Source organism: Paramisgurnus dabryanus, chromosome 20 (assembly GCF_030506205.2).
Source record: "Paramisgurnus dabryanus chromosome 20, PD_genome_1.1, whole genome shotgun sequence".
NCBI classification, from domain to species: Eukaryota; Metazoa; Chordata; class Actinopteri; order Cypriniformes; family Cobitidae; genus Paramisgurnus; species Paramisgurnus dabryanus.
In genome coordinates this window covers 35,678,043-35,705,537 of record NC_133356.1, presented here as the reverse complement: position 1 = coordinate 35,705,537, position 27,495 = coordinate 35,678,043, and the positions used below count along the sequence as shown (strand labels likewise).

General features: G+C 38.8%; 1 protein-coding gene across 1 annotated transcript in view; it reads right to left on the bottom strand.

Moving 5' to 3' along the window:
* The window catches only part of wdr11 (WD repeat domain 11), a 347,647-nt gene that overhangs the window by 308,109 nt on the left and 12,043 nt on the right, over positions 1-27,495 (bottom strand). The window contains exons 3-6 of the mRNA XM_073812844.1: positions 26,104-26,257; positions 18,001-18,174; positions 17,509-17,701; positions 16,137-16,302 (exon numbers count right to left, since the gene is read on the bottom strand). Coding sequence (XP_073668945.1) covers positions 16,137-16,302; positions 17,509-17,701; positions 18,001-18,174; positions 26,104-26,257 — 687 coding nt within the window. The remainder of the gene's footprint in view (positions 1-16,136; positions 16,303-17,508; positions 17,702-18,000; positions 18,175-26,103; positions 26,258-27,495) is intronic.

The following is a 27,495-nucleotide window of genomic DNA, read 5'->3' as shown; positions in this document are numbered from 1 at the left end:
TGCATTTTCAAAGAGTGAATTTACAGTTTTGAATATGACAAAACGATTTGAATTTGAAATCCATAAACTTGAATTATAGACAAGTGTAATTTAATAAAACTGAATAATTTGATGTCGTATTTGTAAAGATATGTATTTTCAAAGAGTGAATTTACAGTTTTGAAAAATACAGCTTCAGGTTTTCAAGATAAAGAGAAAATTCAAAACACCAAATTCAAATTCAGTTTTCTAAAATTCTTTTAAAAAGTTAATAAAAGAGGAGTCTCTATGAGTCACACAATACCAGACGTTTCAAAATTTCTTGTACACCTTCACTTTCTAGTGTGAATGGCTTCGTTATCTGATCCATGTTGAACTCAAGCCCATCATGCGTTAAATTATCAGCTCTGCATATTTGTGACCCTGAACTAATTTGCGCTGCCCTAGTAGATTGCGTTATGAAATTCAGCTGTTGCGCCTGTATTATTTAATTTGCAGGCTTTTTTTGTTAATAACCTGCAGATATTACATTGGCGCATTTCTGTAATTGGTATGCTGTAAATTCTGTAATCTAAAGCGTTACCCTGTTTTTACTGAAATTAATTGAATACTGTTTTACTGGGTAAGAGCAACACTTGGTGGATAATAGGCAGGGAAGTGTTTTCTCTTAATTAACGAGATAACTCATCAATGGTGGAAAAAAGAGTTAAATGCGACAAATCCTCTGAACGTGTTAATCATGCATTTAAAGATATCCATTTGAACAAATGCCTTTTAAAAATTAATTAATTTTCCTGGAGTGATAGCAGAAGGGTATCAAAGTCAAAGCATATTAGCATTTGTCTGCATGTAGCTGTCTGTTGGACTTTTCCGAGATCTACTACTCTTCCCTGTGCACACCGGAAGCTTGACCTATGACCCACTTTCTGCACGATCTGAATTCCTGCACTTTGAATTTTAGAAAATTGAATTTGAATTTGGTGTTTTGAATTTTCTCTTTATCTTGAAAACCAGAAGCTGTATTTTTCAAAACTTTAAATTCACTCTTTGAAAATACAAATCTTTACAAATACGGCATCAAATTATTCAGTTTTATTAAATTACACTTGTCTATAATTCAAGTTTATGGATTTCAAATTCAAATCGTTTTGTCATATTTAAAGCTCCATAGAGCCGAAGCTTCTTGCGCATGCTCAAACCTCTAATGCATGCTTGCTTCCCTCCTTCTTTCTCCTATCTGAAGGGGATGTTTCCAAGGTCTTTGCTTCTAACATCTGACTCCCTGCCCGCTAGATCCCATACCTACAAATTTCCTTCAGTTATCCTTACTCTCACCCACATTATCAATTCATCTCTTTCCACTGGTACCTTCCCTGCGGCATTTAAAGAGGCTTGGCTAACTCCACTGCTGAAGAAACCCACACTCAGTCCTTATATGCTAGAGAACTACCAACCTGTTTCACTTCATCCCTTCATTGCCAAGACTCTTGAACGCGTGGTGTTTTTCACACAAAATAACCTCCTGGATAGCAATCAGTCTGGTTTCAAAAGCTGAGTCACTCCACTGAGACTGCACTACTCTCAGTCATTAAAGCCCTAAGCAGGGTCTCCCGCAGCATATTTCAGTTAAGGCGGCCCGCCTAAGCTTGGAAACCCTAACCGCCTTAACTAGGTCGTCTAAAAAAAAAATTGCTGCACAAAAGGCCGTCAAATGCAGCTCGGAGAATAGCGGGGACGCGCACCACACGGCCGCAATGAGAAAGACGTGATCCGGACAGTCACTGTCTGGAGGATAACTTGCAAGTTGATAAAACATCTCGGAGAATAGCGCAGACGAGCTTCACACCGCGAGCGTGCACGCGCACCACATGGCCGAAATGAGATAAGACATGGTCTGTCATGTCTGGAGGATAGCCAGTTGATTAAAAGCGTTTCCGTGAGAACTGTAAGTGGACTTATGTTTTGGGGTTATTCAAGCCAGCCTGTTATTGTATTAGTCTATAGTTCTTGCAATTTTAAAGTAAGTTAGTTGGTGATTTTGTTGTTTGAGCAACCTGCTAGGGTTTCACGTGCCTGTTGATGAGATATAATTGTTGAACGCTCTTGCTCACTTTATTTATGTGCATTATTTACATGCTACAGTAGTTCCACTCCTTTAAGATAATGTAATTAATAGTGGGAAATAATCAGTTTTTACCATTTTTGCGCTATCTATCATCGTTCGGCAGACGATCTACAACACCTGCTTCAGTTTTGTGTTTATTAACCCTTTAGTTTCACTTCATCACAGCTATTCCCGTTAGAGGTAAAAACATTTAATTCATTTATAATCTAGCATGTGTTCAAGTTTCATTTGAGTGTTTTAAAAATAAATATTTTATTTATTTATTTTATTAAAATGTTTTAATTTTCATCATGAGGCATACGCCCCCCTCTTTGATTGCCACGCCCTTGGCCCCGCCCACCCGTCCAACCCTACCAACTTAGCTAACAAATTTTCTGCGGGAAACCCTGCCTAAGGCAGGCAAGGGCAGCCTCCAAATCTTCTGTGCTGATCTTACTTGATCTAGCTGCCGCTTTTGAAACGGTCAATCACCACATCCCGGTGAACCGTCATGGCTATGGGTGTCTCTGACACAGCGCTTATAATGTTCACGTCGTACCTCTCAGGTAGGTCATTCAGGGTATCCTGAAGAGGTGACGTCTCGGGACCCCAACAACTTGATACTGGGGTGCCTCAAGGCTCCGTGTTTGAACCACTCTTTTTGATATACATGACATCTCTTGGTTCTGTCATTCGAAAAACATGTCTTTTCCTACCACTGCTATGCGGATGACACTCAACTCAGTGTTTCCCATACATTGATTTATATGTGGTGGGCCGCCACAGAATCAACCACAAATAGATTTTTCATGATTACATCTTAATTTTACTATGTAAAACGTCTTAATTCATTGTAGCGAGTGCTCAGCACGCCTCCCTCCTCTCTCTCTCGTTGCGTGCAGCGCCTCAACAGCGCGCGCCTCCTCCCCTCTCTCTCATGTTGCATGCAGCGTGCCTCTCTCACATAACGGTGAAAAGTATTTTGACTCTGCGTTCCTCTGTGTACTTTCTTTTTCGCGTAAACGTCACGGATGTTACTGTCAGAGAAGACGGCTGATCGAGTTCCATTCAATTCAATTCAATTCAATTTTATTTATATAGCGCTTTTCACAATTGTTAATTGTTGCAAAGCAGCTTTACATGAGTAGATGTAGAGGAGAACACTGAAAATCAATAGATAGGATAAGAAGTAGAACATAGCGGCTAAGAATATAGCGGCTAAGAATAAACCGTACAAGCGAGCGTATTAATAATGTAACGTTGACAGTAAAGTGCTAAGTTAAGCCAAAGTTGGCTGACTCTCCCTGGGACTAAAAAACCCCTTTAGGAGAAAACCTGGTGGGAAAAACTCCTAGAAGGACAAAAAACCCTAGGGAGAAATTACTATATATTTATATATATATAGACACGGTAGGGATAGGAAGCGGGTAAGCGGATTAAACTGGTTCAGCCGGTGGTCGTTGGTCGCGCAGTGGTGCGATGACCTTCACAGCTACAGGAACTGGGTCTGTTTGTCTCATTGTCCTCGGGGTCGAGGACGAGACAGGGAGACAAAAACAGAATTCTATTAGCGTAGGGGCCGTTCACATGTAATGCAAGTGTCATACATTATAGTGATTTAATTCAGCTTGGTTCCAGACAGGCTAACTATTGCGGCAAGAGTAAATTACCCATATGAGGTATGTGAGTGCTTTGTTCTAGACAAAATAACTACTGCGGGAAAAGTACATTTACTGCACATTCTTATGTGAATGCTTTGTTTAAGAAGAATGTCTTAAGTTTAGATTTAAATTGCTCGACTGTGTCTGATACTCGAACATTTTTTGGTAAATCATTCCAGAGCTTAGGGGCCAAGTAGGAAAAGGATCTACCACCTTTAGACACTTTTGATATTCTAGGGATAATTAAGTAACCAGAATTTTGTGATCGCAGTTTACGTGGTGGATTGTATTCTGATAGTAGTTCTTTAATATACGAGGGTAAAGATGCCAGAATTGGACTAATGTGGTCATACTTTTTAGATCGAGTAAGCACTCTTGCGGCGGCGCTTTGAACCAGCTGTAGCTTGTTTAGCTGATTTGCATTGCATCTAACGAGTTACAATAGTCTATTCTAGAGGTCATAAAAGCATGGATAAGCTTTTCTGCATCTGATGCAGACAGCATATGGCGTATTTTTGAGATATTTCTAAGATGGAAGAATGCTGTGCGGCAGACGTTGGAGATATGACTATCGAAAGATAGATTGCTGTCAAACATTACGCCTAAATTCTTAACCGTGGAAGATGGCACCACCGTGCAGCCATCTATGGGCAACTTGTAATCTGACATATTATGTTTGGAGCGATTTGGTTCAATAATAAGTATCTCAGTCTTATTGGAGTTTAGCATAAGAAAGTTATGTGCCATCCAGTCCCTAATATCACTAATGCAGTCTGTTAGCTTAGCAAACTGCTGTGTTTCGCTAGTATGTGACGTCATGAGTGACTTAACAAAAGGTTAGAAGTAGTGTTTCCCACACATACCTGTTCTGGTGTCAGTCTTTAACCGAGCTCTCTCCCTACCCATGATGCGGTATGCCCGTGCACGTGTTCTGTAGTAACAGCAACCGTGTATTCTCTCATATTTCTAAATTTGCAACAAATTGTCTGCGCTATACGCGATATACAATAAAGCTACCACTTGTATTTAAAATTAAAAAGTCCTCATAACGCAACAACACTGAGAAGAGCAACATCAGTACAGCCTCAATGTAAATGTATGATGATTTTGTCTGATGAGGGCGCGTTTTTAGCAGCAGTTAAAGAAAGAGCTGATTGGATTAAACAAGGATTTACTGGGTCGTGGGTCGTTGCTGGGTTGTGTTTAGTCACTATTTTATAGACAACAGAACAAATAATATGTGACCAGTCACGGAAAGTAGTGACACAAGGATCTGGGGCATTTTGAGTTATTCACAGATTCTGAAGTTATTCGCAGTTTCTAAGCTTTCCAACGATGTGTAACACATGGAAATCTGATAAGATTTGGAGAAGTTGTGGCCATTTGAATGTAACACATTTAAGAAAGAGAATGCCGAGAAATTTTATAGAAAGAAGAGTTAGCACTTTTCCCTGGCTGGAGAGACAATATGGCTCATTTACATCTCATTAAGCTAAGCCATACCCCCTGTAAAGCCGTTTTGAGTTACAGATGTTCTAGCATCATATGTAATATTTTATGACAGAAGTTCGGATGAAAAAAAACAGAACTTTTTACCTTTGTGGGGATCACAAGTCGAATCCAGTCTGTTTCAAATGTGTGAATAATCCAATGACCATTTTTGTCCACAAATGCGTATAATCCGTGAAATATAGATATATAGTCTATTGTTTACATCGGATTTCACATGACCGTCTGGTAATAGTATATAATATACAATCTGAGGACTATTTACATCGTAACATGTAAGGTTATATGAGATTACACTACGGTACGTTCCGTTAAATACATGAACCCGCCTTCAAAGTTTGTATTTAAAATAGGGAACAGCGCCTTCGAAAACGTGACGTCCTTTAGAGATGTTACCAATCGCTCCCTCGTTCCTCCATCAGCCAATGACTTCATGGAAAATATTGATAGACAAAACATGTAGCCAATTATATAAAGAGTTCAACGATCTCTGTGTAACTTATATGTGTTTGACTTTGCGCTGCAAGAACTGTTAGAGAGATGACGTCAGAGTACCGCGAGAGCGAGTCCAAATTAAACTACTCCATAAGATTACTTTACTTTTACTCGCGGTACTTTGACGTCATTCGACTGCGGCGCCGCATAAAGTCAGTGACGCGGCTGACGTACGACGTTATTTGTTCCGCCCAAGCGTCACTACAGTCACGTGACTTCACGCTCGAACCGGAAGAAAAGACAATGCTGAATAAAGTCATAATTCTTGCTATTTTTGGACCAAACTGTATTTTCAATGCTTCAACACATTCTCACTGACCCACTGATGTCACATGGACTACTTTGATTATGTTTTTATTAACTTTCTGGACATGGAAACCGTACATAGATTTTCAATGAAGTGGACAGAAAGCTCTCGGACTAAATCTAACGTTAAAACATCTTAAACTGTGTTCCGAAGATGAACTGAGGTCTTCCTAGTTTAGAATGACATATGGGTAAGTCATTAATTACATTATTTTCATTTTTGGGCGAGCTATCCTTATCTAGTAGTCATGTTGTTCCCTTTGGGGGCGGAGGCGAAAACACATGCTTATACAGTATGTAAATATACACACAGACAATGAAGCCCCCCGCTGCACACTAGAATCTCCGGAAAAACAAGCCTATTTCAACTGCAAAATGTACGTTTTTAAATATACAAAAGCTGCTATCTCAAACATGGAGAGGTTTCTTCGTGATCTCAACTAACAGATTCTGCAATAAAACGAAAAATCAAAAATTTTGAAAAAATGTTCATGTTCAATGCACATGTTCATGTGTTGCTATAATTGCTTCTAGGGCTGGACAATAATTCGATATCGATATATGTCGCAGTATATATTTGTTCAATAACGGTGATATGGCTTTTAAACACATATCCGATTATTTCGATACATTACAGCGTCCCATGGCCATTCGAATGTCACTTCTAAAAACACGTGTTAAACGCCAGTTCATGTGCTTCTTCCTTCAGAACGCGTGGCATCTTTCGCAGCTAGAAAACCATGAGCCGCCAATTCCGGAAAACGTAATGCCTGATCGTATTTAAATCGCTCATCTGTGCCTCGCGTCAAATCATATCATTGTTATTATGCGATCAATGAATCTGGTGTTCGCTCAGAGAAGAGCTGTCACTCAGAATATGAGAAGGAGGTGCGGGGTTAGTTCGCGTCAAGTCACAGCTTCCAATGGTGGAAGGTTCTATCTGGTTCTACCTCCCTATACACCATATAGGGAGGTAGAACCAGAGATGTAATGCAACGCAAACTGAACTACGCATGAGAAAAATCAGGTTCACCTGTTATAAAAGGGGGAAGAAACCTGCAATAGATACAAGTATGTAGGCAGCTATTGGTCTCGTTATGAGTATATGTATATGATGTGTATGCTAGTATCTAACATATGATTATGTAGCTTGCTATGCAATTACAAATCGAGCTTTGATATAAATGTTTCTGTCCAACTATCTTATGTATCATTAAATAGTCTACTACCATTCAAAGGTTTTAGGGTATCTTTCACTTAGGCTATTTAATAATATTTTTCCACATATTACTACAATAGTAAATTGATCAAAATTATGGAACTATGAAAGTTAGTACTATGACTGAAGAATTTGTTATTAAAATGATCGATTAGTTTTAGACCCCTACATTACAGCATTTATCACTGACTGACCTTCAGATGAACCTTATTAATGTTAAAGGTGAGCCCTAAAGTCTGATAATTTGACAGTGAGTTTACATTTAATTCAGTATGAAAGCTAAATACAAATAAAAAATGAAAATTTATTTATACAATTTTTATCTTTGTAAATATTATATATTTTTTAGGAGGGGCTTGGTAAATTCATTTGTTTAGAGGTTTTTATGTACAGACATTTGTTTTGGGCATTCTTTGCAGTTAAAGGAATATTCAATTTTCTTAAAAGAAAAATCCAGATAATTTACTCACCACCATGTCATCCAAAATGTTGATGTCTTTCTTTGTTCAGTCCAGAAGAAATGATGTCTTTTGAGGAAAACATTGCAGGATTTTTCTCATTTTAATGGACTTTAATAGAGCCCAACATTTAATAACTTAACTCAACACTTAACAGTTTTTTTCAACGGAGTTTCAAAGGTCTATAAACGATCCCAAACGAGGCATAAGGGTCTTATCTAGCAATACGATTGTCATTTTTGACAAGAAAAATAAAAAATATGTACTTTTAAACCACAACTTTTCGTCTAGGTCAAGTCCAGCGCGACCTAACGTAAATGCGTAGTGACATAGGTAGGTCACGTGTTACATATATAAAACGCACATTTGCGGACCATTTTAAACAATAAACTGCCACAAAGACATTAATTAGTATCAGTTGGGAACAACGTAGAAACGGTCCTCTTTCAAGACGCTTGTAAACACTGGGGCGGAGTTTCGCGTTCGTCCTCTGTGACCTCTTGACGTCATGACGTATTGCGTGGGGTCAGCTGGCGCACGACCGGATCTACATGACGAGAAGTTTTGGTTTAAAAGTTTATATTTGTTATTTTTATTGTCAAAAATGACAATCGTTTTGCTAGATAAGACCCTTATGCCTCGTTTGGGATTGTTTATAGTCCTTTGAAACTCCATTGTAAAAAAACATTAAGTGTTGAGTTAAGTATTAAATGTTGGGCTCTATTAAAGTCCATTAAAATTAGAAAAATCCTGCAATGTTTTCCTTAAAAAACATAATTTCTTCTCGACTGAACAAAGAAAGACATCAAAATTTTGGATGACAAATTTTGGTGAGTAAATTATCTGGATTTTTCTTTTAAGAAAATTGACTAATCCTTTAATCCCAATGTTTTTTTTAACATTCATACCGTTATGGGATTTATACCATATCGACCGAAATTTAGAAGTATACCAGCGATAAAAATTTTGGCCATATCGTCCAGCCATAACTGCTGCTATTGTTTACCTCACTTGTAAGTCGCTTTGGACAAACGGTCTGCTAAATGACTAAATGTAACTAGGCTGCCGTAAAAATCAAGAAATGCAGCGCAGAACTTCACCAGCTGTACAGTGACGCTGTGAACTCCCAAATTGTACTATACAATGCACAACGTAGACCAGCGTGACCAAGTAGCGGTGTGTCCTCTGCAGGGTGCGTGTACACGTGTCTAGGTACTAAGTGTAGTAAAACTATGGTAACCACAAAATAATCATGGCTTTGACAACCATGGTTTCAAACACCATAGGAAAACCATGGCTGGTATAGTAAATTATGGCTTGTTGATAGCAATCAATACCCCAAAAAAACATGGTAACACTTTACCACAAAAACATGGTTAATTTCGTAAGTGTAGTGTCTGCAGCTGTACGCTGCTTGGACAGGGCCAGACCCAGCACTCTGACAAAAAGGTGAGATATCTCCTTAACACAAAAAACACTTGCAACAGTTCACCACGTGTATGCAGGGTGCCAGTTACGTTTGTTTGTGCGGGGTAACCGCTGTATATCACAGGGGCGTGAGGTTAAATATTGTCGAATTTAAGGGTACATTGTAAGCTTCACATACTTCCTGCAATCTGCACCGACGTGCAAGACATATAGTTAGCCTGTATGGAACAAAGCATTCACATAGCTTGTCTGGGTAATATACTAATGCCGCAATAGCTTGCCTGTCTGGAACCAGGCATATATTAAAGCACAAAACTGTGTGACACTTGCATTATATGCGAACGGCCACTACGCTAATAGGATTTAGTTTCTCTCTCCCTGTCTCGTCCTCGAACCCGAGGACATTGAGACAAACAGACCCAGTTCTGGCTGCCGTGGAGGTCAAAACACTACTACAGTCGTAATATATATCTCCCAAGTCAGCCAACATTGGCTTAACTTAGCACCCTCTTGTATAGGATACATTATTAATACGCTCGCTTGTAAAGTTTATTCATAGCCGGTGTATTTTGCTACTTATATTGTCTGTTATACTGGCGTTGTTCTATAAAAAAGCTTCAGAAAATTGGAAGGATTGGGAGCCCCATAGTGTCAGCTTCTGCAATGTTGAGAGACCGTTCTTGTAGGGGAAACGAATTGTAAAGCCGCCTTTCCACTGCACACGATATACGGAAACGACAGTCGGAGTTCTCCCCCTAGTGGCAGTCGTAACGAAGTTTCAGTTTAATCGTATATGGGAGAGAAGCTAATTCCAGCGCAAGAGGCTTAATTCTAATATGTTTACCATGGTGGGATAAATAAATGAACGCAAATGAATGAAACAATAAACAACGATGCATATATGACAAAGATTGCCAATATTTTTTGGAGAGAACATATAAAGACAAGATTAAAATAATAACGTGCACAAATTAAATTAATAATGTATTGTCAGTAATCAAAAGTGTTTTTTTAAGGATTCAAGTGTTACTAATAAAGTTAAAACAAAAGGATTAATAATTTTCACCTCACACACAGTTTGTGATTGGAATACAATAAAATACATAACTTCCGGTCGGCATCTCGCATGCGGTTTAGTCGCACAAGTTCACATTTTTTAACGGATCCAACGCTCAAAACGATTCAATATTTACGCATCCGCAGATGGTCGGCACCTCACGCAACCCCTTTGCGACTCTCCATAGGAAATGACTTCCGGCTTATCGGCCGTCATTTGTCGTGTGCAGTGGAAAGGCGGCTTAAGGCCCTACATAGCTTACATAAAACGTTTTCGTTTTCTTCCAAACTAACCCCTGTAATACAGTGGTGTTAAAAAGTGTTGGTGCCCCTCCAGATGTTTCAGATCATCAAACTAATTTAAATATTAAACACAAGTGAACACAACATGCAGTTTTAAATAAAAGTTTTCATTATTAAGGAAAAGCAAAATCCAAAATATGGTCCTGTGTGACAAAAGTATTTGGCTCCTGCTAAAACTGTTAACTGTGGTTGATCAGTGGTTTAAATTTGCTTGGTGATCTGAAACATTAAAGTGTGACAAATATGCAAATATGCTTTTATAAAGCCTAATTTTAAGCATCGTCTACTGTCAGAGAGTGATTTAGAGTTTTTTATTTATGTTCATTTGCTAATTAATTAATAATACCATAAAGATCTTTTATTGTAGCATGTAAAAATAGGCACTTTATGGATGTGAGCAAAAATGCACAGTTTTTGTGTGTATCCCTTTAAATCTAAATGAGCTGGTGCTTGCAGCTTAGGTGGCCGGAGTCTCAAGAGCTCAAGTGCTGCAGACACAAGAGGTGTTTCTCAATGTCAAAAAAGGATGCTACGTCATCTACATCCGTCGAAGGACTGTTCCAATGTCAAGGATCCTCCGAATTTCAACCAAGGACTGAGTCCTTCTTTCGAAAAATATCCCTTATACAGGAAAGGATGCATATGTGTAGCCTTCGCGCTCTCAAATCACCCACAATCCTATGTGGGTAGCGCCGAAAGCACACCTTTTCACTGACGTAATGACGCAATGACGTGCACTTGCTAGCCTGTTCCATTTACATGTTCTCAGAATGCTAAAGTGGATCCTCGTCTATCCTCTGAAAGAAGTGACTTTGAAGGGCCAGTCCTGCCAAGGAAGTATCCTTGATATTGAGAAACACCTAAGCTGTGTCCCAATTCGAAGGCTGCGACCTTCTAAGGACGTATTTTAAGACCAATTGCGATTTCTCCACGCTGTTAAGGATAGAACAAATGGATCCTTAACAAGGCGAGGCTATCCCAAGATTCATTGCGCGCCTGCAATGGCTGCATATAGCAGCTGGATATTCTAAAATAAACCATTAAAATCTTTATTAAATATAAGTGTGTATTTAGCAGAAAACATTTTTCTTGTCACTGTTTTAGTGTTATAAGTTATTTTGTGTGTTGATTTTATTCTGTTTATGTTACGTATAAGATTTATCAATTTGATATACTGTGTAATAGTTTAATCTACATCAACGTGTCATATTTTCTAAAATAAATTATTATTTTTTTTCTGATTCCATATTTATTTTAATAAGTCAGAAATGTCTCCGCTGTGAGACGCAAATTATGGGTGCTCCGAAGGTTAGACCGTCTCTTTCCAGTTCTCTTTGCGGTTTTCTGAGGCTGCCACCTTGAAAGACAAAGTGCTCACCTTTTAAGGTGGCATCCTTAGAAGGTCACAGCCCTTGACTTGGGACACAGCTACAGTAGTATCAGGAGATTCTCATAAAACAAGTTAGTAAGCAGTGTTCAGCATGATATATCTGAACCAGTTAAAGAAAGTCAATCATCTGCTCTATGCATATTAAATACAAGTTCATCAGCATAGAAGGAAACATTGTGGGATAAAAAATTAAGACTTTTAGGTAGGGATGTCCCGAACAGGTTTTTTTGCCCTCGAGTCCCGATCCGATACTTCTATAATACATTAAAAAAAAGAAGAGCGAAAAAACAGAACCATGATGTTCCTTATGTCATGCCGCACGCATTGCTGTTTTTGTGTGGAGTCAAAAGGGTCTAACTCTAAGAATGAATATATACTATATATGTTCAGGGGTTAAATTGGGATTTGTTTTGTGGGGATGCTCTGTTAGGAGGGAGGGTTCGAGGGGTAACATGTTTAATCCTGATGACAGCAAAGCCACTGGTGTGTTTCAATTACATTTTGGACCTCTGATAGGATTTTATAAATTTCAGCTTTAAAGCTGTGCCACAGGTTGACCCAAACATTAAAACCTGAACTTTAAATTATGCACATCTATGAGTCTGACACCCTATATGCATTTGTTGAACATGTCATTATGCACAATTGATCAAACTTTGAAGGAAGTTATAAGACTCAACCTCCTTGACTACTTCTAGGCATAAGATAGACTACCCAAAAAGACTCAATTAATAAAAAAACAACATACTTATTCAGCAATGTGTCTTATAAATTAACCATAGAGATGCCCTAAGGTGGTCAGCAGTTAGTTAAACAATCACTATAGTTAGGTTGTAATTTATTTGTATAATCAAAATACATTATTTTATTTAACAATACAGTTAAGTTGTATCCAGTTATCTAGTTAACATATTGTAATAAGATGATTGATATGGCTATACATACTTTAATACTTTGTTTCTAGACTTCTATTAAGTTTTTTCGACGTGTGCACCCTCCTTACCTCTCTCTCTATCTCTCATCTCTACAATGTGTAATGTGATCCTCCTGCGCGAATGCGCGTTCTTGAGGTTCTGAGTGAGACATGGAGCTGCGTGCTGATGTAGATTAACTGAGCACATAGTGACAAAAACGATCGACGCGTCGTTTAAATGAGCGGTAAAAACCCGCTTTTGTGTGCACCGCATGCACGAGTGTGTAGTGTGTGAAGCCTATGAATGAAAACACGTTTATTATCCGTGTCAGTTCACACACACCAGCGCAGCGCATACACTGGCGCGGAGCAGAGCGAGACCTTCAGTATGTGTGCTTGCCCAATTTAAACCCTGCATATGTATCCGAGTCCTGATCGGAAGGTAACGTCCGATTCCGATCGAGTCTGAAACCACGTGATCGGGGCCGATTTCCGATCACGTGATCGGATCGGGACATCCCTACTTTTAGGTCTCATGCGGCCTTCACGTGCTTGTGTTTTAAACAGTCACAATGATTTTCAGCATTTTACAATAAAATACACTTCCACAAACACGAAGTTGTTTACTTTTTGACCAAACCACACAAGCACATTTAAATAATCAGTAATAAAGCAACACGTTTAATGCTCAATCTTTAGAGAAACAGATAAAACAACATGTTCAGCTTATATTGTGTATGACTGAATACATTTGCGTTGTTCTGTCTTGTAACTCCTTGTATTCATTTTAAACTTCAGAGAAACATATTAAACACCACATTTAAACATGTATTGATGAAAGTCTCTCTCTCTCTCTCTCTCTCTCTCTCTCTCTCTCTCTCTCACACACACTAAAATAATCCTCATCTTTAACCTTTAGAAAGAAAATTAAAACTACAAATTATAAGATTGTACTGTATGTGTTTGAGAAACTACTGTACAGATGCGTTGTGCTTTCAGTCATTCTGTCTCTCTGTCTCTGCACTAAATGGCCGCATCCTGGTTGGATAGTGCAGATGAAGGGGCAGTATCATTATATCTGAATGAATGAACTATTTTTTCACATGCTTTGCAGAGAGAGGTTTACCAAAACAAAGTTACAGGGTTGCTATTTTTCATGTTTTCCTGCTGCTCTGTGACGTGATGCGTGTTCAGCTCCGCTGAAATGACCCATTCAGTGTTTGCTCTCTCTGTAACTAAACTAAATGATTTAATTACAAGAAAAAATCAAAACAACGGTAGAAGACGGTGATGCGTGGGCAAGTGATCTAACCTGTGAGAGGCTGAAGCACCGTGGATCACCGGTTATACCGACTTTCGCAAGCAACAGGCCTAGTTGGTATAACTGGAAGACCCAATTATAGCACTTAAACATGGAATACGTCAGATTTTCATGGAATGTCCCTTTAAGATAAAACAATCAACTACTGATGCAACATGTATGCACATCTTTTAAAGGCGCAATCACTGAAAGCCAATGTTGACATTTGAAATCATCCAAACAAACATGCCCCTACCCCAATAGAAACTGGACCCTCTTTTAAAAGACCCGCCCCGCACATATGCAACCCATGCAGTGATTTCGGACAGTAGACATGGCCCTTACTAATGAATAGCTACAAGTGTGTTTTGGTACTCGGCCCGACTCCATCCTCCAAAGCAATAAACATCTTGTTTATTTACTGAGTGATTCCTGGGAATTTGGATAAAATTCTGAAAATATATCATTATAGACCAAGGTCTTGGCCGTTGAGCAATTTACAGGTGCAACCTCCCCTGTTTGTATTTTTTTCATAAAATAGGTGTTTTTCCAGTTATTACTCTAGAAAAATAGAAAAAGGAATGTTTTTTTTATTTAATAAACATATTTTTGTATTAAGAGAGTGTATTAAGATTAATTTAATAACTCAACAGCACTGAAGAAACATATTGTAAGCATATTCATTTAAAACAAATAAAACTCCATCTGAAGGTGGTGACTCTAAGCTGACGGTGGTGACAGTGGCCTCATCACAACATCCAATTCCAAAATGTAGACCACTCAAGTCAATGGCTCCTTGCTTAAACTTTATGTAAATATTTGGTCCAAAAAATAACAATCCTGAGCACTGTGATGAACAAATATCAAATCATAACTTCCTAAAATACATAAAACCTGACAGAAAAGACAGAAAACCTGACGGTGGTGACAACTGACGGTGGTGACAAAAACCTATTCTTTCACATGAAATAAATGTGTTGTTCACATTAGCCATCTAGTTTCCCCTCTGTTGCTAGCTTCTTCAGACCTCTTCTTAAAAATTATACATTTATTTCATAATCTAATCTAATATTTTTTATACAAAGATGACGATGTTATGGTTGTGACAATAGCAGTGTCCAAAAATATGAACAAGTTTAAGAGAAAATAGCAAACATACAGGAGCATGAGTGATCTTGAAGCATGCAGTAGAGCTGAAGGTTTGAAAATGGGGTCCACAGGAATGCAGTTGACCCTGTAGTTGTCTGATTTTATTGCTTTTTATAAATATCTGACGGTGGTGAGTGACGAATATGTGGGACACATTTTGAGCAATCACAAAATAATAGTGACATTTTTTCAAAACTCACTGTTTGTATTTTTTAATACATATTACAATGTACTCTTTCATGTGGTAAATATATTATTCAATTCAATTATTACTTTTGGCTTTTTTTATCAAGTTGAAATGATTATCTCTTAGCCGAGGACAGCTGATTTTGTAGGCAATGGGCCAGCATATAATCATTAAATTAATAAAAAAATAAACCTATAAAAGAACCTTACATATGAGCAAAGGACCCCCTCATTATAAAATTGATTCTTTTTCTTCATGAAAATGTATTAAATTTCCAACAGAATTAGCACTTTTCTTAGTGGGATATGTTTTTGCCAAAGTTTCAAGAACCAGTGTACTGTTTCTTTCTTTCTAGACTGTTGCTTAAAGAAAAAATCTGGCCATTTGCTTTTAAAAAATCAATCAGAATCGGCCATCAAAAATCATGGTCACTGCACAAAAATCATGCTTGAGTCGTCATCTGGAAACATGTTTGACAACGACTCCTCTTTACTACTGGTTAAGGCAAAGATTAGGGATTGCTGGGATGCTGAAATAATGAAGGAAACCCTTAACAACAACACAGATGCACAATGTTTAGACAATTAAATCATACTGCAAATGGCTTACTTAACGCAAAAAAACCATACAACCTGAATGAAATGAATAGGCATTCTGATTTGCCCTACCCTACACATACCTGTATAAAGGGCACACCAGAGCGCTCGATTGCCACCACTCCCACGGTCTGGCTGAGCTCCAGGTCTAGGATGAGGATCTCTCTGGAGTAAAGCAGCAACATGTGGTTCCTCTTGGATGGCAGATATGACAACTGGAGACAGTCATTTAAAGTTACAGCTTCAGCCCTGAACACACACATAGACAGATTCCATTAAAAGGAGGGGTTCAACAGTATTTCATCCATTCTGACTTATTAACGCAGTTTAAGTGTTGGATTTCTCATGCTAAATGCAGGCAAAGTGTCAAATAAACAGTTGGACGTGAGACAAAGTATTTCTGTGCCGAATGCCAAGGTTCTTACGTCAGGGTTCATACGTGTTTCTGAAAGTTTTTTTCGAACACGGGGACATCTTGCGTAACATGGATAGACCTTATATATTATTTCTTTTTATGGGCACTTCCCCAGGAAAAGCCCACCACACGTCAATCAGCAGGAGAGCGAGAACCGAGGACGAAGTCACAGGCATCACTTCACGCGACAGCTTTGTTTTATACCAACACTCAACAATGGCATGAAAGAAGAAGTGTGTTTTTGGATGTAAGGAGAAGTATGCCAGCCTTATGGAAGCAATGGATATAGTTTGTTTATCTGGGGTAGCAGCAGAGTTTGGCGTGTGTGTTTGTTTAAAGCTGGATTTTGTTGAAAAGTCCCAACCGGGTCATGAGTTGCAGGCGGTAAGAAAGACTTTTGTGTTATGTTGAAAATGGGCATGTAAGTGCATATAATGTTTTTTTATAAATCTTAATTAAAGACTCTTCAGAGATAATAATGATGTAATACTACTCTATAGGTACTCAAGATTAACATTAGATAAGCAGAAACAGTGTGTGTTATGGGAGCTTTAATGAAAAAAAGAGAGTTGTTTGATTTCTTTGCCCTAGCCCAAGCAGCATTTATCTGTTTTATAAGGCTGAAAACAGACTTAGAAATATTTAAGTTACATTCTTTGCTACAAAAACTTTGTTTTTTAAAGTTCCATTCTAACTTTCAAAGTCATCCAGAACTTTGTGGTCAGCAAATCACCTCGTGCTATACCATGACTAAAGGGCAAAAAAACATCCTGTTTTTCATTATTATTTTGAAAGCATGAAGCTCAAAGTAACTTTGTATGGTGCTTCTCATATTATTGCTTTCTTTCTGTAAGTCGCTTTGGATAAACTAAATGCAAATGTGGAAAGCACATCAAATAAATAATAAATAACAAAAACTGATACACTACTTTAAAATCTATAATGCGGTTATGGCAGAAGATGTTGTACGATTCATTTAATCTGCTGCACAGAACAGAAATGCACTATTATGGTGGTCTGAGGCACAAGACAGAACTTACGTGGGTTTCTCATTGGTGATTAGCACTTTGACCTTATTGAGTGCTTTCTTTGCACCTGTGGGTTGAGTAGCAGCAGGTTTGCTGTGGGCAGGGCTTGAATGAGGGCTGGCAATGTAGACCTTCTTACCTCCACTGCCTGGTGGTTTTGAGTGAGAAAAATCTGTGATAAACACTATACCCTCACTGGTCAGCACTGGTCAGAGATGACAAGGAGAATAAACAAAAGAGAAATAGTTAGCAGAATGCCTCTACAATTTAAAAAACTAATTAAATGATTTGAGATTTATACAAAGTGTGTTATAAATAAATACTTATTATTATTATTTATTAGTATGCCACCTTTTTTGGTAAGCAAAATAAATGTTTAGTGAAATACTATACAGCTGTATATTACTATAACTAGAGTGTTGGTTGGATTTATTCATTTAAAAAAATCTTAAGTTTTAAAAAAGTTTTTTCTTACAACAGCACTTAAATCAACTTAATACACACATGCCAGATTAGAAGGGTCAAATGGGTCAAAGGAGAAAGACAGAATATTCTCAGCATAACTCTTCTTCCAAAGCTTGGTGCCAGTATCACCGTTCCACAAAACAATGTAGTTGGGAGGGTGGACAGCCAGCAAAAGATCACGTGATGCATCCTGAGCCCACAGCCAGTCCATATCTGATACAACATTCCCATGTAAAGAGATATATATTTAGTGAACAATTTTTAGATATTATATACAACCCCAAAACAGAAAAAGTTGGGACACTGTAGAAATTGTGAGTAAAAAAGTAATGGAATAATTTACAAATCTCATAAACTTATATTTTATTCACAGTAGAATATATATATATATATATATATATATATATATATATATATATATATATATATAACATATAAAATGTTGAAAGTAAGATATTTTGAAATGTCATGCCAAATATTGTCTCATTTTGGAATTCATGAGAGCTACACATTCCAAAAAAAGTTGGGACAGGTAGCAATAAGAGGCCAGAAAATTTAAATGTACATATAAGGAACACATGAAGGACCAATTTGCAACTTATTAGGTCAATTGGCAACATGACTGGGTATAAAAAGAGCCTCTCAGAGTGGCAGTGTTTCTCAAAAGTCAAGATGGGCAGAGAATCACCAATTCCCCCAATGCTGCAGCAAAAAATAGTTTTCTGAGTTTCTCAGAGAAAAATTGCAAAGAGATTGAAGTTATCATCATCTACTGTGCATAATATCATCCAAAGATTCAGAGAATCTGCATCAATCTCTGTGCGTAAGGGTCAAGGCTGGAAAACCATACTGGATACCCGTGATCTTCGGGCCCTTAGATGGCACTGCATCACATACAGGAATGCTACTGTAATGGAAATCACAACATGGGCTCAGGAATACTTCCAGAAAACATTGTCAGTGAACACAATCCACCGTGTCATTCGCTGTTGCCAGCTAAAACTCTGTAGGTCAAAAAAGAAAACATGATCCAGAAGCACAGGTGTTTTCCCTGGGCAAGGATAATTTAAAATGGACTTTGGCAAAGTGAAAAACTGTTCTGTGGTCCAACGAATCAAAATTTGAAGTTCTTTTTGGAAAACTGGGATGCCATTTCATCCGGACTAAAGAGGACAATGACAACCCAAGTTGTTAATAGCGCTCAGTTCAGAAGCCTGCATCTCTGATGGTTTGGGGTTGCATGAGTGCGTGTGGCATGGGCAGCTTATGCATCTGGAAAGGTACCATCAATGCTGAAAGGTTTATACAAGTTCTAGATCCATATGATCCCATTCAGACGTCGTCTCTTTCAGGGAAGACCTTGCATTTTCCAACATGACAATGCCAGGCCACATACTGCATCAATTACAATGTCAAGACCAGAGGTGTAAAGAGTAGCTGAAAGCCATACTTGAGTAAAAGTACAAATTCCTTACTGAAAAAATTACTCCACTACAAGTTACAAGTCACCAATTTAAATACGACTTGAGTAAAAGTATTAAAGTAACCCAATTTAAAAGTACTCAAGTATTTTTACTCGTACTGAATGTTGGCTCAAAGATGCACTAGTCCTCAACACAAAGAGACATTGTAGGTCTGGGCAGTGAAAACTAAGAAAGTTTATTTATGAGGTTTTATTTCCTAATATAGAAAAGAAATCAAACACCTCAAAATTTTGACCTGGCAGAACAAACACAGATTAAACATAGTCATAGTCTTTTGACTAAAATTTTATTTAGTTTTAGTCATATTTTTGTCATCTGAATTGATCTAGTTTTAGTCTAATTTTATTCAACTAAATGCCATGAGATTTTAGTCTAGAAATCTACATTAAATTAAATTTAAACCTATTTAATTTTAGTCTAGTGTCATTGTGTACTTGAATGTGCCATGCTGAAAAATATATAGCCTAACTTTGTGATATAAATATATGGTAACACTTTACAATAAGGTTCATTAGTTAACATTAGTTAGCTACATTAGTTAACATGAACTAATAATGAACTGCACTTATACAGCATTTATTCATCCCTCTTTACAGTAAATACATTACAGCATACTTGATTAAATGTGAGGACAGTGAAATTGTACACTTATTATCAATCTTATAATGTACTTAAGTTACTTGGGCAATCAGTACAGGACCTCGCTGGTTTATTTTGGCTTATATCGTAAGATATATCAAGTTATGTAACTTACCAGCTCAGGTTAGCTGATAAAGTAGCATCAGAGTATATAAACATTTGTGCTTGCCTTTGAGTTGCGGGATGACCCTCCTGCAATCACGCGTCACTTTTGTTTTAATTGTAGCATCACATGTTTAACAAAGGGTCCCTTGACTGAAGCAAATGTGATTTGCATCCATATGTTCGCTCTTTATCTCTTCTCTCAGACCAGACGCGAACTTTTCTCTACAGTTTATGACATACGCAGCACGCAGATGTCCCGCTACGGTGGCCCAACACAAGCCATTCAGCGTTTGACATCAAAGTAACGCGAGACCAGACTTCTCCATATGCATTTGATTCGCTCTCGCAGTACTTTGCTTTCATACGATTGCTCTGCGCAGCGCCAAATGAAGTCCTTCTGTTGTCGTGTTTGTGCGTGTTACCTCGCGACCACAGATTATATCCATCATCACCCTCTGACACTTTCGTCTCGTTTTTATTTGATGAATAAACAATGTAGCGAGTAACGATAAGTGTCATTTCAAATGTAGTGGAGTAAAGAGTACAAATACCCAATCAAAAATGTAATTGAGTAAAGAGTAAAAGTTGCCTATATTTTTGATACTCAGTACAAGTACAAAGTAGCCCAAAAAATACTTAAGAACAGTAACGAAGTACATTTACTCAAGTACTTTACACCTCTGGTCAAGACTGCGTAGAAGAAGGATCCGGGTACTGAAACGGCCAGCCTGCAGTCCAGATCTTTCACCCATAGAAAAAATTTGGCGCATCATAAAGAGGAAGATGCAACAAAGAAGACCTAAGACAGTTGAGCAACTAGAAGTCTGTTTTAGACAAGAATGGGACAACATTCCTATTCCTAAACATTGGTCCTCCTCCAGCTGTTCCTTATTTGTTCATTTAACTTTTCTGGCCTCTTACTGCTACCTGTCCCAACTTTTTTTGGAATGTGTAGCTCTCATGAAATCCAAAATGAACCAATATTTGGCATGACATTTCAAAATGTATCACTTTCAACATTTGATTTGTTATCTATATTCTATTGTGAATAAAATATAAGTTTATGAGATTTGTAAATTATTCCCTTCCTTTTTACTCACAATTTTTACAGTGTCCCAACTTTTTCTGTTTTGGGGTTGTATAAAAACACACATATAATATGAAAACACAAAGAACAACTAAGCATTGCTGTTTTTAAATGATAGTTTAGGATGGCTAAATATGGAGCCATGATATGGAGTTTATTTCTTATGTAATAAGTCGTAATCCATATCAAACTATATTACAAACACAGTCTAGGATGGTGTACATGGAGGTATTTAATTTTGTAAGTAATAATCCAATTCCAAACTATACACTAGTATTAACTCAATGAACAGTCATGCTCAGGATTATTGGCATCCCTGGTTAATATGCTTAATTTGTGAAAATAAATCTGCACTGTTAATCATTTTGATCATTCATAAAAAAATATGGTAAAACAAATGTACCCACGGCTACTTGATGGAGAGAACGAGATGTTGGGTCGATGACGACAATATGGGGTGTGCTCTTTAGAGCCAATCTGGTCTGACTTGTGTGTAAAACGGCAATAAAATTGTGCGAATGGTATTTGCATACCAGTCTCTGCCCGCGCTTGCGTGTATAAAACGTCAAGGCGGCAAACGCGATTCACTGTTCGTGTCTGAACAGCTCAATATGGCCCACGTCAGACGAGTGGAGCAGCGTTGCGACACGGAGGACACAACATCTCATTCCCTCCATAAGGGAACTTTGGTTACATAGGTAACCAAGACGTTCCCTTTCTGTCGTCCACTCAACGTTGTGTAGATGAGGACAGTATGGGGTGCCTATGTAAAGCAAGCATAGGCATGTACAATGTGCCGTACTGGCCGCTTAATGACATCACAACCTTCCAGTAAAGTGCAAGGAGGTCCTCATCTGAGGAGGAGGAGCAGACCCCTCAACAGTAACACCAGCTGGTCCTTACAGCAGGTATTATAGACTTAGCCACAGGGTACTGAAGTATACTGAGAATGTGACAAAAAAAGGATATAGAAAAAGGGGCCATACGGAGACCATCCCATACCCACTTGGGAAGCCCGTATGGAGATAGACAATGGTCTCAGCTGTTGGGGAGAACACCTGTCAAAAAATGTGTCTAGAACTTACAACATGGAGGAGACACTGAACGTGCGAGCTGGAGAACACTATTAATGCGAGATAGTGGAGAAAAATGACTGGATATAAAATCACCAACCTGATCTCACGAATTTCCGTGGCATAGTCACAGAATTTTTGGCTCATTTTTCCGTGACATTCTCACGGATCTCTGCATATTTCCGTGTCCCTGCCACGGACTTTCTTTTCCGTGGCATTCTCACGGATTGGTTACTCAACTGTTTTGTCCTATTTTCTTACCATTGTCGCTTCGGTTTAGGGTTAAATTTACATAAAATGACATCCCTACCCAAACCCAACTCTAACCCCAACGCCATGCGACAACTGATTAAAGTTTAGAAAATATAAAAGAATACATCAGAAAAAATAGTATAAACCAATACTTAAAGTGAAATACTAACGCAAACACCAAATCTAACCCTAAACCGAAGCGACAATGGTTTGAAAATAGGAAAAAGCAGTTGAGTAACCAATCCGTGAGAATGCCACGGAAAAGAAAGTCCGTGGCAGGGCCACGGAAATATGCGGAGATCCGTGAGAATGCCACGGAAAAATGAGCCAAAAATTCCGTGACTATCCCACGGAACTTTGTGAGATCATGTTGAAAATCACAGTACTGGCATAATTCAGACAAAAATACTGAACCAATAAAGACTGCTCCGCTTAGTCTGTCTCGGAAAGACAATGATGGAAAGGTACCAACGCAATTATCCAAAAGGACATGTTGGCATAGGACCCTACTCTCCTAAGAAGAGGAGAGGGTGTTAAGGAAGATTGTAAAATCGTGTGAACCTATCAGGCGTCACCCAACCTGTAGCTCTACAGATGTCTGTTAGAGTGCCCAAAAGGGGGAAACACCTCTAGTGGTGTGCCAACCTCTGTCTGGAGACAGCATTCCCCGTCTGCTGTCCTCCAATAACAGACTGATTAGAGCTGATTAGAAATTCTAAAGTTCCAAGTGTGTTCCTAGTAAAGGCGCAGCATGCACCAAACACAACAATGATCAGGCTGGGTCTTCCCCCCAGGAGGGGAGCACTTGCAAGTAACCAAGTGATCCCTGAAGGGAGTGGTAGGAACTTTGGGCATGTAGCTGGAACGAGGTCTCAAGATAACATGAGAGTCGCCCGGTCCAAACTCCAGACACTCAAGGGAAACAGAGACCGACCGCCAAAACAGAGGTTCCCTGCCTTCTTAATTGAGGCGAGCACTACTAAGAGAGCACCTTCATCTCAGGATGAGAAATAACGGATACTCTTCAGGCTTGAAGGACCACCGAGAGGCCCAAGAAGGGATGAGGCGCGGTCTGGGTGGTTTAAACCTCTACGCGCCTATCAGGAACCTACAAATCAGTTTGTGCTGTCTAAAAGGCCTACCCACAATATATAGGTGACAGGCTGCGATAGTAGCCATACACAAGACCAAGAGTCAAGACCTGTCGTGAGAGCATGGCAGCTGCACAATCGAGGTCGCCCAGCATATGAGTGGTCCGCAGAGAGCCAAGTCTCCACTGACTCCATTGCAGGAGGGGCCGGGTGAACTGTGACATGCGGCGTGAATGTATGCCACCCTGAAGTTATATAAGCCATTGCCATATGGATGCCATATGCCCAAGGGGCCTGAGCGGGATTGCTGTGCTAAATCTGAGAGGTTTCAGACCTGCCAACATTGACTGCGCATGTTTGTCAGAGAGCCATGCCAAATACCTGAAAGTCAAATTTTATCATGAGAAAAAAGAAGTTCTATGCTAAGGACCGCAAGGAGGGGAGGGACCTACACGTCTCCCTCGAATCAAACCATAGAAGGGGTTTAAGTTGAGGAGAATGTACATGCCCTAGGTTAATGACCACGTCAAGGTAAAATATAACCTCCCTCTCTACTTCGGCACTATAAAATACATGCTACAGAAGCCTAAAAACATTTCGGTTGAAGGGAAAGGCTAAACATGTGCCAGATTTATCAACCATGTGGGCATCGGCCCCTGTGGGGACCCAGCTGAAAATAAGATGTGAAGGGATCAGTCTCACAAAGGCTTGAGAAGGATAAAAATGGTTCATAAGGCCAGGCCTGCTGGTCGAGATTTCCTTGCTAGGACGGGACCGTCAGGGCTGGTTGGAAACCAAAAGGTCCCTTACAGTCACCTAACGGCCTGTCTTCCTGCGGGTAGATCTTCCCAGGGGCTGGCACCTCCGATCTGATAAAAGGCTAGGCCAGCATCGCAGGAAGCAGAGGCTTCCTGGGAGCAGACGACACAGGTAACGCCACGTAAACAATTTTCACAGCCTTCATCTGCTTCCTTACCACGCAGTATAAGAGCAAATCCTGTGCAGTATACCAAACAGCCTTATTCGCGAGATGCATCTGCGCAAGATAAAGCCAGAGATGTCTCTCTTGGACCACAATAGTGGACATCGCTCGACCCAGAGGGTGCGCTGTCATGTTCATCACAGAAGGGCGAGGTAAATGACAGCGCAAAGTTCCTGCAACATCTCTGAGTCTGACCTACCCTCGTGCCATGGCCGGCACCCAAAACCACTCATTAAGATCAGGACATTTAGGCAAAAGCAGTGCAAGCAGTGCAACCTAATATTCTTCAGCTACCTAATATTCTTCAAAACACACACTGCTGTCATCTGAGTGTTGGGTTCACCAGGGACACAACCGTTGAAAAACAGGAGCTTTATGGGTTCATCCACCATCTCAGATAGCAAAAAAAAAAATTGATGCTGCAACAGCTAACTCATCCTCCATAGTGCCCAAAACAGTGGCAGTGAATTCACCTGAAGAATTCACCAACTCTGTTTTAAATAGACAATGAGAGCGTGACAGGTTACAAATGCAGCCTCAGCATATTGGTGTCCCAGAGAGCTGAGAGAGTGAATGTGCCTATTAGCAGGGGAGAGAAATCTGCCACTCCAAGAACACAGAGATGAAAAAGCCGTCCTTAAAAGGATGTTCATTCTGAGTGGAAATTGCTCTTTTAGACAATGCTCTAACACTCTGCTAAAGTAGCCAGGGAATGTTTGCAAGACAGATCCACTGCCACTGTCACTGTCACACCAACAGTAAACTTCATATTTACTGAAAGATAAACCAAACCAGGGAGCTCCGTAGAACAACAGAGAGTGAATGGTGGAGACTGGTATGCAAATACCATTCGCGCAATTTTTTATTGGTGTTTTATATACAAGTCACACCAGATTGGCTCTCAAGACCACACCCCATAATGTCCTCATCAACACAACTTCGAGTGGAGGACAAAAATGGAACTACTGATATGTGTCTAGATGCATATCGGTATTGGCAGATGAAAGTAATTTTTACCACTATCAGACATTGGCTAATTGTTTAAATTTTTTGATGATCAGGACAGATTATATTCTGGAGGGGAACACATCAGAACTCATACTCTGCAATTATTTTTGGGTGACAACAGCCCTATTCGGAAGGGATTCGTTTTCTAAACAACGTTTTAGTTAAAATGATCCTGGGCATACTAGGGAGCAATCACACTATTCAAACGACCCAGGCTTTGGGGCTAAAACATGGCGAAGCAAATCCCCAACAAATTTTGATTATTTGACTGATTACTGATTTTATGATTATTTTGATACATAATTTTTTTCTTTTTCTAGATCCTGGTTTTGTACTGAAACATTGTCTCTAAAGCTGCTAAACAACAGTATGAAAAGTGCTACAGAAATACAATTAAGTTAGAAGCAGGACAGATTCTGACCCTGAATTGGCTTGGAATGCTCCTGGATCTCACAGTGTGCCATACCGCTCACCACATCCCAGACTATGATCTTTCCTGCAGCATCTGCAGACGCCAAACGCAGAGAGTAGGGTGAGCCAAGACTGTGATGGTAGTTTTCTCTGGACCATTTTACCTAGTGGAGCAGATACAGGACACAACAACAAACCTAGATTTCAGTTTTCTCTAAAGAAATGCTGTTCCATGCAAAAATCACTTGCATGTCATGAGTGATTGTTATGTATGCTTTGTCGTTGGTATGGTTGGTTGCCATGACAGTGTTTTTCAGTTTATTTCAAGCGGTTTCTATGGTGTTTCGCATATGGTCTCAAATAAAAATAACTCTGTGATATTCTGATATTAAGATATGGCTCTGGCCCCTCTTTGAATGCAAGTCTATGGAACTGTTTTGCTTTTTTATTGTCTGGCAGGTGAAAGTGAGACCTGCAATGTTGTGCACGTCACAAACTATGAAAAATATAAATTACAATCTCGCTCAGCAAGATGTCTTCAAGTTTGTGTAAACCAGAGTATGTGAGCGGAGTGGAGTGGAAAGGATTTGCGCTTCGCGCTCAAAGCATTTCATAGTTACTCCGCTCAAGCTCCGCTCTGGGTATACAATTTTCCGCTCCTCGCTCACTCCCCGCGCCGTCCTTACTTACGAATCGCTCCGTTTTCGCTCTACGGCAAAAAAATTTTTTTTTAAACAACAACGAATATGCAGTACTAAGAGAAGAACATCATATACTTTATTGGAATTTGAAACAGTAGCTAATATTAGCCGAAATTAGGCTATTATTTAGCTCACTTTTAAACAAAGCAAAACAAAAAATGTGTTGAAATTAAATAAATTATTAAATGAAAACCTCATATAAAATAAATAATCAAACGAAAAACATCACATTAAATCAAAGAAAGAAATCACAAACTGAAATATTAATTTAAACAAATAGCCAAACGAAAAAATATAGAGCTACTGCCTTCACTTTATGCCAACTTTTATAGGCTATTAATTACAGAACTATTCTGAACAAAACAAATGCTGGCTGGTTGAACATATTTTTTATTTTATACGCAGTTATTAACTGAAGAACATCACATACTGAAATAGCTAATATTAGCACAAATTAAGCTATCATTTAGCTCACTTTTAAACAAAGCAAAACAAAAAATGTGTTGAAATTAAATAAATGATTAAATTAAAAACCTCATATAAAATAAATTAGCAAACGAAAAACATTACATTAAATAAAAGAAATAAATCACAAACTAAAATATTAATTTAGACAAATAGCCAAACGAAAAAATATAGATATAGTCTACTGCCTTCACTTTAAGCCAACATTTATATTAATACTAGAACTATTCTGAATC